At 39.1% G+C, this 17139-nt stretch overlaps 1 protein-coding gene across 1 annotated transcript in view; it reads left to right on the top strand.

Moving 5' to 3' along the window:
* rad21b (RAD21 cohesin complex component b) overlaps positions 1 to 17139 on the top strand; it is a 60583-nt gene that overhangs the window by 34621 nt on the left and 8823 nt on the right. Inside the window, exons 3-10 of the mRNA XM_063066187.1 lie at positions 314 to 443; positions 1596 to 1695; positions 7468 to 7574; positions 12979 to 13185; positions 13829 to 13951; positions 14080 to 14202; positions 15328 to 15551; positions 16634 to 16796. Coding sequence (XP_062922257.1) covers positions 314 to 443; positions 1596 to 1695; positions 7468 to 7574; positions 12979 to 13185; positions 13829 to 13951; positions 14080 to 14202; positions 15328 to 15551; positions 16634 to 16796 — 1177 coding nt within the window. The remainder of the gene's footprint in view (positions 1 to 313; positions 444 to 1595; positions 1696 to 7467; positions 7575 to 12978; positions 13186 to 13828; positions 13952 to 14079; positions 14203 to 15327; positions 15552 to 16633; positions 16797 to 17139) is intronic.

The raw sequence follows: 17139 nt of genomic DNA, 5'->3' as shown, positions 1-17139 counted from the left end.
ACTTAGAAATATTAAATCTAATGTTATGAAAATCTAATTCAGCTGAGTAACAGTTTGAATAAATGTTTTTTTTCCTGTTATATTTCTTTGATCTATTGTGAATGTTTATAAGAAAAAGAAGCTCAGGGTAGCAAACAGTGACAATTTGATAATAAATTTACTTTGAACTCTAAAATAAACATTGTTTTGATAGACTAGTTTTAATTGTTTTAAAGTATTTTTGTCTTTTACATCCCATTGTTTCAGAAATTGATTTGATGCTTGATAATTTGGAAAAATTGTTAGTGTCAGCTTTTTATGTTTTGTTTTCCAGGTCAAGATGGCCTTGCGAACCTCTGGGCATCTTTTGCTCGGTGTGGTCAGGATTTATCATAGAAAAGCCAAATATCTTTTGGCAGACTGCAATGAAGCCTTCATAAAGATTAAAATGGCTTTTCGTCCAGGTAGAATATGATACTTTATTTGCATACTAATAATGTTTCTGCTATCTTAAAAAATAAAGGGCGGAACATAAAAGAAATAGTTGTATTTAGAAATGACAGGATTACACATTAGAACCTTGGAGAGGCAGCTTATAAAATTTTAAACTGGTTTGCTTCTGGCTGTATATTTATTAATTAGTTCTCATTTAAGATCGATCAAAGAGTGATCCATTGGTGCAATATTAATTCTTTACAAATGGAAACGAGACCAAAAAAAATGCCAGGCTTAAGTTGAATTGCTAAGGCTTTTGTGTGTCTTGTTGTTTGTTGGCATTGTGGTAGAATGTGAATTGCTGCTATTGTCAATTATTCCGAACAACAGCTGCTTTTTAGGCTAGTAGTTATGGCGTACATAATGATATCAACATTTCACATTCTAATACATTGTGTAAGATTGATGCAAAATGTAGGAATGTGTCTGAGATTTTGTTTATTGTCTTCAAACCAAAGAGAGAAAATTAGAAAGCCCATATCTTCTTTTACAATTTACAGTCCAAAATAATCTGCCACATTTTGTCATCATGCTAATTGCAAAATTTTCACTTTGGAGGTTCAAACTAAACTTTTATTAAAATATGTATTTTACCATATGTAAGTTTAGAACAGCAGCCCTTTTTTTTTTGTCCTTTGCTGCATTCCAGAAATGGAGCAAGCAGATTTAGTAAAGTTAACAATCATATGTTGGGTCCAGTGAAAATTCCTTCCATAGTTTGACTCTTCTGTGATTAACATGATTTCAGTGTTTTCATGATTGATGCACGTGGCTGCTGAGGCCAAACTGAGAAGTTTCAGTTTGGAGTTACAAAGATCTCAGAAGACAGACAGGCTCAAATCAAATTCAAATTTCTAATTGCATAATTTTGAACTGAAACTGTAAAATTGCCTGATGAATATGCATTCAATACTTTTGTCTATTTGTACATTATGACTCATTCAGTCACAGGTCACAATTGGAGTTCAAATCTGGTCATTAATGGTGGTCCTGTGATACTTTGGTTTACTCTTTCTAGTTTCACTTTTCTCGTTTCACTTTTCTCATTTCATGTGCAGTAACAATGCTGAAATTATAAGTGGATATTTTCCAAACTTAGTTACATTTTATATGCTTTATAGGTGTGGTAGATCTTCCAGAAGAGAACCGAGAAGCTGCATACAATGCTATCACCTTGCCCGAAGAATTTCATGATTTTGACCAACCACTACCGGACTTAGAGTAAGTACTTGAAATTTTTTAAAGACCATTTCCTAGGTATCACCCAAAACATTTGAGAACTGATCATGACTCAAGAGAACGTCATAACCTTAACATTAAAATTTGGTTGTCAGATTGGACAGAATGAATTAAGAGAAACAAAAGGTGCATCAATTTGTTTTAGACGGTACGGAATAATTTTGCTTGAGTTAAAATTTGGCCAAGATTCCTGGCTTAATTGTAAAACATTCCACTAATTACTTTGTGAAGCTTGATATTGAGATGTGAAACAGGTTAAGCACTCCTTATCTGAAATAACAAAATCCAAAAACCTCAAATATTTTTGAGCACTGATGTGACATCACAAATAGAAAATTCTACAAGGCACTGGGAACGTTCTGTGTTCCATAGACAGTTCTGAGAAATGACCTCACAATGAACAGAAGTTAATGAAAAATAGAAAAACAGTGCAGAAAGTGAGAAATGAAGATCTTGATCGTGTATTGAAAGAGTGGATTTGTTAGCATCGGAGTGAATATATGCCACTTAATGGTATGCTAATTGTGAAACAAGCAGTGATCTATCACAACTAACTGAAAATTGAAGGCAATTGTGAATATTCAACAGGCTGGTTGCAGAAATTTAAGAAAATTTTTTGAAAGATTTGTGATAAAGCATCTGCTGATCATGACACAGCAGAGAAACTCATTGGGTTTGCCAAGATTGTTGCAGATGAAGATATAATAGGCTGAACAGCTGCATCAGTACGTGTGTGATGAACAAGTGTAAGACAAAGACTGCACTGCACATGAATTCAGTCAGGGGTGATAGTGATCACAAACAGTAACTGATTTCTCCACCTGTGCATCTGAGGTAGAAAGCTTACTTTTCTGATAGTTCAGTATACACATGCAAAATTATTAAAAATATTATTCAGGATATATGTATAAGCTGAAAATGTATTGTAAATGAATTTTGTGTTTAGGCTTGCATCCCATCCCCAAGCTAGCTCGTTATATGGGTGCAAATATTCCAAAATAAGAAAAGGTTCCTGAAATTTGTAACACTTTTGCTTCCCGCCCCCCCCCCGCAAAGCATTGTGGATAGGGGGTGCTCAACCTGTATTTTGAATTCACTTGAAGGAAAGTGAAATGGAAAAGCTATAAATGATATCATGCCCCACTTGTCATTTTAAGCAGAGAAGGTGAATTGAGAAATATCCAACCAACTGTTCTTGCAATAGGATATTGAAACTATACCCAAGTGTCTGATAGCACGAACTCATTGGTCATTTTGAGGATCTGACAAAATTTACAAATCATAATCAATTTCAAATTTTCAAAATGCATAATTTAGTAATTGAAGTGAAATTTTTTTCTGAGGTCTGCAACTCAAACCTCTATTTCTAATTATTTTTAAATTTGTCAATAAATTTATTATTGTCACATCGACCAGTAAGTCTTACTTCAGTGGTTGGTAAGTTGATAGAGAAGATCCTGAGAGCAGGATTTATGAACATTTGGAGAGGCATAATATGATTAGGAATAGTCTGCATGGCTTTGTGAAAGGCAAGTCGTGCCTTACGAGCCTAATTGAATTTTTTGAGGTTGTGACTAAACACATTGAAGGTAGAGCAGTAGATGTAGTGTATATGGATTTCAGCAAGGGATTTGACACGGTACTCCATGCAAGGCTTATTGAGAAAGTAAGGAGGCATGGGATCCAAGGGGACATTGCTTTATGGATCCAGAACTGGCTTGCCCACAGAAGGCAAAGAGTGGTTGTAGACGGGTCATATTCTGCATGGAGGTCGGTCACCAGTGGTGTGCCTCGGATCTGTTCTGGGACCCCTACTCTTCATGATTTTTTATAAATTACTGGGATGAGGAAGTGGAGGGATGGCTTAGTAAATTTGCTGATGACACAAAGGTTGGGGGTGTTGTGGATAGTATGGAGGGCTATCAGAGGTTACAGCGGGACATTGAAAGGATGCAAAACTGAGCTGAGAAGTGGCAGACGGAGTTCAACCCAGCTGAGTGTGAGGTGGTTCATTTTGGTAGGTCAAATATGATGGCAGAATATAGAATTAATGGTATGAGTCTTGGCAGTGTGGAGGATCGGAGGGATCTTGGGGTCCGAGTCCATAGGACACTCAAAGCTGCTACGCAGGTTGATTCTGTGGTTAAGAAGGCATATGGTGCATTGGCCTTCATCAACCATGGGATTGAGTTTAAGAGTCAAGAGGTAATGTTACAGCTATATAGGACCCTGGTCAGACCCCACTTGGAGTACTGTGCTCAGTTTTGGTGACCTCACTATAGGAAGGATGTGGAAACCATAGAAAGGGTGCAGAGGAGACTTACAAGGATGTTGCCTGGATTGGGGAGCATGCCTTATGAGAATAGGTTGAGTGAACCCAGCCTTTTTTTCCTTGGAGCGACGGAAGATGAGGTATATAAGATGAGAGACATTGATCGTGTATATCGTCAGAGGCTTTTTCCCAGGCCTGAAATGGCTAACACAAGAGGCACAGTTTTAAGGTGCTTGGAAGTAGGTACAGAGGATATGTCAGGGGTAAGTTTTTTACGCAGAGAGTAGTGAGTGCGTGGAATGGGCTGCCAGAGACAGTGGTGGAGACAGATACGATAGAGTCTTTTAAGAGACTCCTGGACAGGTACATGGAGCTCAGAAAAATAAAGGGCTATAGGTAACCCTAGGTAATTTCTAAGGTAAAGCCATGTTTGGCACAGTTTTGTGGGCCGAAAGGCCTGTATTGTGTTGTAGGTTTTATAAAGTCTCTGTGTACTGAGTTGAATTTATTACACAGTGCATTGAGGTTGTACAAGGTAAAACAAGAGTGCAGAATAAAGTGTTGCAGTTCCAGAGAAAGTGCAGTGCAGGTAGACAATAATGTACAAGGTCATTACACGATAGATTATAAGGTCAAGAGTCCATCTTATTGTACGCGGCACTCATTAAATATGGTCTTATTTTCTAAATAGTCTTGTAACAGCAGGATAGAAGCTGTTCTTGAGCCTGGTAGTATGTGTTTTTGGGCTTTTGTATCTTTTACCTGATGGGAGTAGGGGAAAGAAGAGATTGTTTGAAGTGGGTCGGCCTTGTGCTTTGATCATGATTATTGTCTACTTAAAACTTTGGTACTGAGGCAGTGTGAAGTATAACCACAATTCATGGAAGTAAGACTTGATTTCTGTGATATGCTGAGCTGCATCCACAACTCTACAGTTTCTTGTGGTCACATGCAGAGTAGTTGCGATACCAAACAGTGATTTGTCCAGATTGGATCCTTTCTATGGTGCATCGATTAAAAATTGGTGAGGATCAAAGGGAACATGCCAAGTTTCTTTAACTTCTTGAGGAAGTAGAGGAGTAGTGAGCTTTCTTAGTCATGGTTTCAAGATGGACTATTTGTGATGCTTACTGTTCACAACCTCAGCATTGTTAATTTTTACTCTCATTTGTTAATGCTATTGTTTCCAGTTTCTTGATTGTCCTCCAATATCTTGCCAAGAAGCTAAACCTTGATAATGAGCATCACAACAGACTGTAGGAAAACCTGGCATTACAGATTTGGTAATGATCATCTTCAGTGTCAAGTGAGATTGTGCAACAAATGTTTAGAAACATAGAAAATAGGTCCAGGAGTAGGCCATTCGGCCCTTCGAGCCTGCACCGCCATTTATTATGATCATGGCTGATCCTCCAACTCAGAACCCCGCCCCAGCCTTCCCTCCATACCCCCTGACCCCCGTAGCCACAAGGGCCATATCTAACTCCCTCTTAAATATAGCCAATGAACTGGCCTCAACTGTTTCCTGTGGCAGAGAATTCCACAGATTCACCACTCTCTGTGTGAAGAAGTTTTTCCTAATCTCGGTCCTAAAAGGCTTCCCCTCTATCCTCAAACTGTGGCCCCTCGTTCTGGACTTCCCCAACATCGGGAACAATCTTTCTGCATCTAGCCTGTCCAATCCCTTTAGGATCTTATATGTTTCAATCAGATCCCCCCTCAATCTTCTAAATTCCAACGAGTACAAGCCCAGTTCATCCAGTCTTTCTTCATATGAAAGTCCTGCCATCCCAGGAATCAATCTGGTGAACCTTCTTTGTACTCCCTCTATGGCAAGGATGTCTTTCCTCAGATTAGGGGACCAAAACTGCACACAATACTCCAGGTGTGGTCTCACCAAGGCCTTGTACAACTGCAGTAGTACCTCCCTGCTCCTGTACTCGAATCCTCTCGCTATAAATGCCAGCATACCATTCGCAATCCTCTCGCTATCGTTTACTTGGAGTGTCCAGACCAGGGGTCATGCCCTCAATAGAGGGTATGGCATTTAGATCTCAGATCAGGTGAAATTGCTTCATCCAGAGAGTGGTGAACCTGTAAGATTATCTACTAGAAAAGGCAGTGAAGCCCAAGTCATTGAACATATTCAGGTGGAGGTAGATGTATTAATGCCAGATGAATAGGGATGTGAAGAGATGGGAACTATTACACTGTGCTGAATGTGCAGGCCCAAAGGGCTGTTTAGCATATACCTCTTTTGACATTATTCCCTTGTATAAGGAGTTATTTAGCCGTTAGGAAGAAAACACTTAATAGTTTTCTTCTATTTTATTTAACTGTGGGACATGCAGATGCAGATACTGTTGAAATTGTAGTGCTTTTCCTTCCAATTGATTTTAAACATCTGCCTACCAAAGGAAGCCGTGTTACTCCAGAATGATTATCTCATTTTGAGTATGTATTTTAAAATAATTGCTTTGCACTGAAAATAAATTTAAGCTCATTTTTTTTTGAATGAAGATGAAAACTTAGTTTTGTTAAGACAATTGCATATTTCAGTAACGAAAAATTAGGATATAATGTGGTATAATTGCATATCAAAGATCAAGTGTGTTTTAGTGTCAAATTTACAGATTGTGTTCATGTTTTTGCAGTCCTAAAGTGACAATATAAAGTTGTTCAGTAGAGAAGCTCCCAGATTTCAATTTTTTTAATACAAAAATTGGAGGACTTTAAAGTTGAAGCAATAATTAAGTTGCATACCATGTGCAACATAATTTAAAAAACTAAAATTATCCACTGAACACTCTCAAAAATTTTTGTCCAAATAACAGAAAATTCTGCAAAGAAAAAAAATTGTTTTTGTACTTTGTTCCCAATCATAAATTCAGAGATCCTAAAAAAACAGCTATCTAGTAGTCACACCAGGAAAACTTGTCTGGTCCTGTTTCCTGAACCACTGGCTTTGCTGGATAATTTTACTACATAACGTCTTTTATGAAAAAATGAATTACAGCTGTGTTTGTATATTAAGAGAATGAGATCTCTCAATATCTCAGAGTCACCAAAATCCCAAGCATACTGGATTAACAGATTTTGTCTGTATTTTGATTTATTGCTTACTGTTCTGGTACAGTTACCAAACCTGAATGTCGTAGTACCTTGGGGGATAATGATGTGTAAATTCGGCAATTGCTTTTCCAGAGTTATGAGAAAACATATTAATTGTAATATTTGAAACCTGATTTTTGTAAATCCTATAGGCATTTGTTTGCCATCTCAACATTCGGGAGAAATTTGGATAAGTACATTCCTGAGAGGGGTATTCATGAGGTGCAGGTCGATAGGACAGGCAGAATAACAGTTCAACACAGACTGGATGGGCAAAGGGCTTGACTCGATGTTCTCTATGACTCCTATCTAGTTGATATTTTTTCACTCTGTGTTTTCTCTGAGGTAAATGAACATGATCTATTTTCTAGTGATATTGATGTGGCTCAGCAGTTTACCCTGAACCAGAGTAGAGTGGAAGAAATCACAATGAGAGAGGAAGTTGGTAACATCACTTTAATTCAGGATAATGACTTTGGTAAGAACTGAACTTTATCATTATTACACCAGAAATGTTTGTAAAACTCGGACAAAACTCGTGCATATGCTTTAATTTGGTCACTTAGAAATTTTGTCCCTAGCATTTCTGCAGTTGTGTACTATGTTTTACTTTAACAGCTAAGTAAAATTGTTGAGTGATAGCTAAGAAGAGCCATCAGTTTTTCTGCTGTTCATTGGTTGCTTCCTTAATGTACCACAAGGTGATTTCAGTCGTGAACCAAGTAATTACAGTTGCCAGTAAGTAATTATTTTCTAAATACTACAAGGTTTTTAAATTTGTAATTGCCATTTTGGAAAATATTACATTGTGTTAAGAGTGCTCTTGTGAGTGCTTACTTAGTGAGTAGATTGGTCGAGTGATTATATCTGTCACACAGAACTGCGTTGTCTATGGCTAAGGCTTTAATGCCTGTTCTTCATCCCACTCATTTTTGCATCTTAATAATAATATTTTCAGCCTACTGTCAGTTACATGTTTGACACAGCATTTGGGGCTGAAGAGCCTGTAATGTGCTGCAGGTTTACTATGTTCCTATGTAACATTGAAAAGATTGTTAGGTTTTTTACTGAAATAAATTATCCACAAAATGTCGGTGATTTTTCACTATGTTTAAAAAAAAGGTGAAACATTACAATTTCAGAATTCTATGTTCCAAACCACTGTGGGTAAGGCAGCTCTTTTAAAGTTAGGTAGAAGCCTTCATAATATAAACAAGAAGGTCTGATGACATTGTCTCTGTTGCTGTTTGGAAGTCAGCTCTAATCCATGTTTATAAGAGGTGATGAAGCCTGGAGCTGAGCAATTCTGGCTAAAATTAAAATGAGGTTGTTGCAATGTGCCGCTTGATGGCACAGGAAGTCTACAATAACTAAACAAAAGTGCTTGTTGATTATTCTTGAGATCTTGATGCAGTTAAAAACGCCATTATTGTAGAACTCCCTACAGCCGTAAAAAGCAGAGTTCATTGTCACAATTCTGAACAGTTGTACTCCAAAGCCAGCAACCTCTAGCCGTGCAGCTACAACCCTTGCTTCTACACAGTGTATCCTATTTGCGAAAAACAAGGCAAATAAAAGCCTCACACATCAAAGTTGCTGGTGAACGCAGCAGGCCAGGCAGCATTTCTAGGAAGAGGTACCGTCGACGTTTCAGGCTGAGACCCTTCATCAGGACTAACTGAAGGAAGAGTTAGTAAGAGATTTGAACTTCCTAGAGATGCTGCCTGGCCTGCTGCGTTCACCAGCAACTTTGATGTGTGTTGCTTGAATTTCCAGCATCTGCAGAATTCCTGTTGTTTGCAAGTAAAAGCTTGGCTATTTATTTATTTATTGAGATGCAGCATGTAGGCCTTTCCGGCCCTTTGAGCCACACCACTCAGCAACTCCCAATTTAACCGTCGCCTAATCACAGTTACAATGACCAATTAATTTACCAATTGGTACGTTTGTGGAATGTGGGAGGAGACCCGTGCAGTCATGGGGAGAACGTACAAACTCCTTACAGCTGGGCAGGAATTCAATTCAGGTTGCTGGTACTGTAAAGCAATGTGCTAACCACCATGCTACTCACAATGTAGTGGAAGGTGTTGTTGCAATACAGTCAAATGGCACTTACCACTAACTTGCTCATTGGTGCCCAGTTTTGCCTGAATTGATCATCTTCAGCCTTCATTGTCTTTTACAAACATGGATCAGTGCTGAATTCCAGCAGTGAGGTTAAAATGACTGCCAGCATTTGATAAAGTATAGGTCAATCATCTCATCCCCAGGACAGAATTGCAGATGCATTTAGTGCAGTATCTTAGACCCAGCTGACTTCAGCTGTTTCATAACCATGGAAGTGGGGATGTTTGCTTGAGATTGCACATTGTTCAATTGTGTTTGCAACTTCTCAGCATATCTGCATGCAGCAAGACAGCACTCAGGCATGAGATGAGAATGGCAAGTCATGTTTGCACTATAGAAGTGTCAGGCAGTGACCACTCCAACAGAGAGAGAGAGAGAGAGACAAACCACTAGCCGTGACATTCAGAGGCATTGCCATCTATTAGTCTGCCATCATTGGGAGTCATCTTTGACTGCACATTCAACCAGATTAACCATAGAGGGAGGAAGTGAGTGATTCTCCACTGATTGGAGCTAATTCGTCCAGGAAACATTTAAAAACTTGACATGGGCGTTAGTCTTATGGGAATGTCAGGAACTCCAGGTGCTCAAGTTGCACACTATACTGATTTGTTATCCTTTGCTCCTTCATGGTCACTGAGTCTAAGTCCTGGTATGGTCATGCACTTTGGTGGAAGAAGTAAATGGGGAGACTATTATTTAGATGGGAGAGAGAATTCAAAATGCAGAGATGCAAAGGGACTTGGAACTCCTTGTGCAAGATACCCTAAAGGGTTAACCTCCAGGTTGAGTCATTGGTGAAGAAGGCAAATGCAATGTTGGCATTATTTCTAGAGGTATAGAATATAAGAGCAGGGCTGTGATGTTGAGGCTCTATAAGGCACTCGTGAGACAACACGGAGTATTGTGTGCAGTTTTGGGCCCCATATTTTAGAAAGGATATACTGACATTGGAGAGGGTTCAGAGAAGATGCACGAATAATTCCAGGAATGAAAGGGTATACCATATGAGGAACGTCTGTTAGCTGTGAGGAGGATGCTAAGAGGATGCAGGATGACTTGGATAGGTTAGGTGAGTGGGCAAATTCATGGCAGATGCAATTTAATGTGGATAAATGTGATGTTATCCACTTTGGTGGCAAGAACAGGAAAACAGATTATTATCTGAATGGTGGCCGATTAGGAAAAGGGGAGGTGCAACGAGACCCGGGTGTCATTATATACCAGTCATTGAAAGTGGGCATGCAGGTACAGCAGGCAGTGAAAAAGGCGAATGGTATGCTGGCATTCATAGCAAGAGGATTCGAGTACAGGAGCAGGGAGGTACTACTGCAGTTGTACAAGGCCTTGGTGAGACCATACCTGGAGTATTGTGTGCAGTTTTGGTCCCCTAATCTGAGGAAAGACATTCTTACCATAGAGAGAGTACAAAGAAGTTTCACCAGATTGATTCCTGGGATGGCAGGACTTACATATGATGAAAGACTGGATCGAGTAGGCTTATACTCGCTGGAATTTAGAAGATTGAGGGGAGATCTTATTGAAACGTATCAAATTCTAAAGGGGTTGGACAGGCTAGATGCAGGAAGATTGTTCCCGATGTTGGGGAAGTCCAGAACGAGGGGTCACAGTTTAATGATAAAGGGGAAGCCTTTTAGGACCGAGATGAGGAAAAACTTCTTCACACAGAGAGTGGTGAATCTGGAATTCTCTGCCACAGGAAACAGTTGAGGCCAGTTCATTGGCTATATTTAAGAGGGAGTTAGATATGGCTCTTGTGGCTAAAGGGATCGGGGTATGGAGAGAAGGCATGTATAGGGTTCTGAGTTGGATGATCAGCCATGATCATACTGAATGGCAGTGCAGGCTCGAAGGGCTGAATGGCCTACTCCTGCACCTATTTTCTATGTTTCTATGTCTGGCAGCTCTTGGGCTGTATTCCCTGGAGTTCAGGAGAATGAGGGGGGAATCTCATAGAAACATTCCGAATGTTAAAAGGCCTGAACAAATTTGATATGGCAAAGTTATTTTTACAAGATGAGTGACCCCACCCATTATCAGTACTCTTCAGAGACTGTCTGCCTGACATCTGTGGTTGCATAACCAGGACTTGTAATATGTACCAGCTGCTCATCTGACTGTTCAACACCTGCTCCCTGGGTTTCACATGACCCTGATTGGGAGGCTAAACAGATGCTACACCTTGCCCAAGGGTTACATGCAGGCTAGTGGAGGGGAGTAGTGCCTAACGCCTTGAATAGAGATGTATCTCCATTCTGCTGGGGTATGCAGTAAATTCTGGGCTTAGCAGTAATGCCCATATCCAAACAAATGAATGGGTTAAAACAAAACGGCTGAGCTAGAAATTCTTTAGCTAATCGCAATCTACCCTCGCTTCCTTATGTTACCCATATCCATTGCCTCTTCCAGATTCCTTCTCTTGGTCCCAACCAGACAGTTTTTTCAGTAAAACTTTATTTAATTCAGTATTCACAAAATGCTGGTGGAACGCAGCAGGCCGTGTGTGTGTGTGTGTGTTGCTTAAATTTCCAGCATCTGTAGATTTTCTTGTGTTTGCGTTAATTCAGTATCTTCTGTTTTGGGCTCCATATCTAATTTTGTGAGCTGTTTTGAGGAATGATGCGCTGGTATTGTTTTATGAAAATGATCCTTGGAAAGAAAGGGTTAATGTATGAGGAGCATTTGATGGCTCTGGGCCTGTACTTTGTGCAGTTAGAAGAATGAGGAGGGATCTCATTGAAACCGATTGAATTTTCAAAGGCCTAGATAGTGGATGTGAAGATAAATTCCCTGTAGTTGGGGAACCTAGGAAGGCACGACCTCAGAAAAGAGCGATGTCCCTTTAGAATAGAGATGAGGGGGGATTTCTTTAGCCATAGGGCGACAAGTCTCTGGAATTCATTGCCATAAATAGTTGTGGAGTCCAAGTTATCAGGTATATTTAAAGTGGAAGTAGTAAGGGCATCAAAGGTTACGGGGAAAAGAATGGGGTTGAGTTGGAAAATAAATCAGCCATGATGGAATGGTGGAGCATACTTAATGGGCCATTTAGAACATAGAACAGTACAAGCCGTTCGGCCCACAATGTTGTGCTGACCCTTAAACCCTGCTTCCCATGTAAGGACAAGGGCACCTAGGGATGGGCGAGGCCACACAGTGCATGCTCTCGAACCTGTTCAGCAAGAGTCTCCTGTCCCAATTAAGCGACATAGTGTCCCAAATAAATGAAGGGAAGCTTGGCTATTTTCTCGATTACTTTCTGATCTGTAAGAGTTCTTCCAAAAAAGAGGTTGCCCATGTTAGCTGAAATCCACTATATAAATACTTCTGAGTATTATATAATGTACATTGGCTTCCCAGTTTATGAAATTGATTTTATGCAAGTTCTCCCATACATTCTCAAAGCATCTTAATATGGTAATAATGTTTCATGGTAATCATTAATGACTGGATACATTAGATATTCCATTAGTTTGATTATGGGCAATAATTAAAACAAGCGAATCTGGAAATGGACAGTTCTTAGGAATGGGCTTAGGAATGGCACTGCCTGTTGCTGGAACTATGTATGGCACTCTGTTTAATTCTTGCATTATTACAACATTAAAAATTGAACAAAGTCAAAATGTAGCATCAGAACCATTTCTGCTTAACAAAAGTTTTGTTTTAATATGCTTGACATCTGGTGGATAACACAATTTGTTGCTGATGTGGAATTTATGTCTTATTTAAAGGTGACTTTGGAGTAGATGACCGAGAGATTATGCGAGAAGGAAGCACATTTGAAGAAGATATAATGGGAAGCACTAGTGATTCCAATCTGTTGTTGGAGCCAGTACAGAACACCACATCTCAGCTGGCTGAGAAAAGTAACCATCTGGCGTATGATGATCCCCTCAAAAATGATGGATTTGGGGATGGTATTGATGGTGGAATTCTTGGTATGTTTTACTTACTACACACAATTCTAGAGCAGTAAAGTAATTAAAATGTGAGTGCTGTCAAGTGTTTTCAAAAAAAATCTTCTGTTTATTTAGAATTTCACCTTATAGAGCTTTTGTGTGTATACTTGAATTTTCTTAAACAGTATGGCTTCTTATCAGAATTTTCACATATGAATGGCATGTTAAATATAGAAACAAATATAATTTTTTTCCTTTTCATTACTGCTCCTCTAACTAGGCAAATCTGTTTCTCCATATTTACTCAATCCTTTCATTAAGGTGTTCAGTTAGTAAGTCTCTTGGCCTTAATTTCTCATAAGGTAGTAACACATAACTACACCTTCTTGTGGTTTATTTCTAATAAATATTGCCTGAGCCCTTGATTTCTTCCCTAAAGTTTCAAGGAAACGATTTATAGCATTTCAAATAATCTATAAGTCTTCATATAACTTCCTTGTTTTTGTGCCTTAAGGCCAAGATGGTCCAATGTGCCTTTTTAACTAACAACTTATCTTTACACCTTAAAAGATAATTTGTGAATCTCCAAACTTTGCTGCTGTGTTAGCTTAGAATAGTGTCAATACTGTAGCTCTTTCTGCTTATTTTCATAAATATTTAACAAAAACATTTTACTTTCCAGATGATAAACTTTTAAGTCACAATGATGGTGGTATCTTTGATGATCCACCAGTGTTAACAGATGGTGGAGTACTGATGCCGGAAGAACCTGTCCATAATGATGATGAAGATGATGTCATGTCCAGTGAGTATTTGAAACTCCTGTAATCCTTGTAGGATGCATAAACTGAATTTGAGTTGCTTTGTATCAAAGTTCTATGAGCATTACATTTATGGATGGTAAAATAACATCTCAAATTTACTTTAAAACAGTCGGCGGGCCTGACAGTCCAGACTCTGATGATCCTGTTGAACCTCTTCCAACCATGACTGATCAGACAACATTGGTACCAAATGAAGAGGAAGCATTTGCATTGGAACCAATTGATATAACTGGTAAGCTTTTTTTGAGTTTTACTTCGGAGCCATGATCAAATATCGAAATGAGGACTTTACAAACTCGTGTATAAAGCAGGCCGGAACTCACAGGCAGATGTTTCATTTAGCTTGCCAGTCAAGCTCTTGAATGTGTTCTTCCTTTCTTCTCCAAGGTTACCTTCACCAAGTCTTTAAGAACTCTTAAGTCACATATGATTGTCACATTGGATTAGTTATAGGTGCTCATTATTTCATGATAGTTTGCTTAACGGCATGGCTGCTGTTTGAATGGTCAATGACTACACTTGGCAAGGGTTTCTTTTCTGTGTTTTTGTCACCCAAAGTGATTTACATATTAGTCTTTCTTGCTACTGTCCTGATGCCAGTATTTATTATCAGATCTATGCTATGCCATTTTTCAATCTTATCATGACCTAGTATGGAAGCATCAGTGGCCGTGAATGGAAAACTATCTGAAAGCGGTGGACATAGCCCAGTTCATCACAGGCAAAGCCCTCCTGACCATTGAGCACATTTACATGGACACTGCTGTGCAAAAGCATCATCAAGGACCCCCACCGTCTAGGTCATGTTTTCTTCTCACTCCTGCCATTGGGAAGGACCTACTGGAAACTTGGGTCCCATACCACCAGGTTCTGGAACAGTTATTACCCTTTAACAATTAGGCTCCAAAAATGACCGTGGATAACTTTACTCATCTAAGCTTTAAACTGATTCCACAACCTATGGACTCACTTTCAAGGGCTCTACATCTCATGTTCTCAGTATTATTTATTACTTTTTAAAGAAAATTGCGCAGTTTGTCTTTTGCGGATTGTTTGTAGCTTTTCATTGTTTCTGTTGTATTAATTCTTTTATGAACGCCTGCAAGAGTGATTTTCAAGGTAGTGTATGGTGACATATGCATACATTGATATATAAATTTACTCAGAATTTTTCTTCAACGTCTTGCATTCTGAGTATATTCAGTTCCCCAGCCTGAGTTCCCTTGCATACCCTCCTTTTTTTATTCTGGCTGTAAGAGAATGGCTCTGGTTACTTACACAAACAAAATATATATGTAGTTTTCTCAATTGCTAAGTATTTTAAATAAATTGATAAATTTGGGGTGATTTATTTCAGTTAAGGAAACAAAAGCCAAGAGGAAGAGGAAGCTGATTGTAGACAGTGTTAAGGAACTGGACAGTAAAACTATTCGGGCACAACTAAGTGATTACTCTGACATTGTAACAACGTTGGATCTTGCACCACCAACCAAAAAACTTATGATGTGGAAAGAGACAGGTGGTGTGGAGAAGTTATTCTCGCTTCCAGCTCAACCCCTCTGGAATAACAGATTGTTGAAAGTAAGTAGTGGTGTAAATATTCATGTTCTGTCTGTGATCTAGCATGTTTATAATAATTAGTGATCCCCCCCATCAATATCATCATTGTGATGTGGGCGATCATGGGCTTTCCATGATCATGATTGTATTTCTTCAGAAGTTGTTTGCTATCACCTTGTTCTTGCCAGTGTCTTTGCAAAACGGGTGATCACATCCATTATCAATATCCTTCAGAAGCTGTCTGCCTGGCATCAGTGGTCGTTTAACCAGGAATTGCGATATGCACCACCACCTGCTCCCATGGGTTACCTGTAGGCAAGTGGCGAGAAGGAGGTCGAGATGTGTCTCCACCCTGCCCCCTTTTTTTAAAACCAGATTAAAAACTTTATTTAAAATTATCTCTAAAGTTATGAACATGAGATTCTGCAGTTGCTGGAAATCCAGAGTAACACATACAAGATACCGGAGAAACTCTGCATGATCTATGGAAAGGAATAAAGAGTTGATGTTTTGGGCTGAGAGTGCAAATCAGGACTTTCTAGGGGGATGGGGGAAGAAAATGGAATAAGAAGGTGGCAGGGAGATGGGGGAAGGAGTACAAGATAGAAGGTGATAGGTGAAGCCAGGTGAGGGGGAAGGTAGGTGGGTGAAGAGGTGGGAATTGAAGTAAGAAGCTTGGGGAGGTGGAGGGGATAGGTAAAAGGGCAAAAGGTGAAGGAATCTTGATTGGGGAGAGTGGACCCTGGGAGAAATGGAGGTGGATGGGCACCAGGGGGAGGTGATAGGCAGCTGAGGAGAATTGAAGGGGTGAGAGGGAAACCAGAATGAAGGGGTGAGAAATTACCAGGTTAGAGATATTGATGTTGATGTTCAATTTCTAAAGTTGAATTTTTATACTATATTTTGATTATTTAATATAATTCACATTGGGACTGCAACACTAGTTTCTACCACTAAATTACTTTGGTTAGCAGGCAATCTAATTTTATACAGTTTTGTGTTTATATTTGATAATACAAGGTATGGTGGTTGTATGACTTCGTGCCTTTTGAGATTATTTGTTGTTTATCGTGTTACTTATAATCCTCTTCATTTCTGCTTAGCTGTTCACACGTTGCCTCACTCCAATTGTACCAGATGAGCTGAGAAAAAAGAGAAAGGGAGGTGAGGCAGACAATTTGGAGCAGTTCCTGAAAGAGATTGAAAATCCAGAGGTGCCAAGGGAAGAGCAGCAGCCACAACAACAGCAGCAGCGTGATGTAATTGGTAGGAATTGTTGCTACTCTTCGAGAGATTGGGTATCTCTAATTCAATTGCATAATTTCCCAAAAATCATCTATATCTCTCTCTCTCAATTGTTTACGGTAATCTGCCAGTATTCAGTATTATAAATGTAATTTAGTCATAGCTTAATCTCGACCACTTTCAAGAAAGGTAAATTCGACTGCAGTAACTACAGAATGATCTATTTTCAAATGATAATTAATACTAGCTCAGTTTGAATTTTTTTTTGTTAACAGATATACATTTGAGGACACTGGGTAAAAGTAATCAGCAATTTATGAGGTTAATTTTCTTAAATGTTGGAGCATGTACAAGGCGATAAGTA

Source organism: Mobula hypostoma, chromosome 1, assembly GCF_963921235.1.
Source record: "Mobula hypostoma chromosome 1, sMobHyp1.1, whole genome shotgun sequence".
Taxonomy (NCBI): Eukaryota; Metazoa; Chordata; class Chondrichthyes; order Myliobatiformes; family Myliobatidae; genus Mobula; species Mobula hypostoma.
The sequence above is the reverse complement of the archived record's forward strand: the minus strand, read 5'-3'. Positions and strand labels throughout refer to the sequence as shown.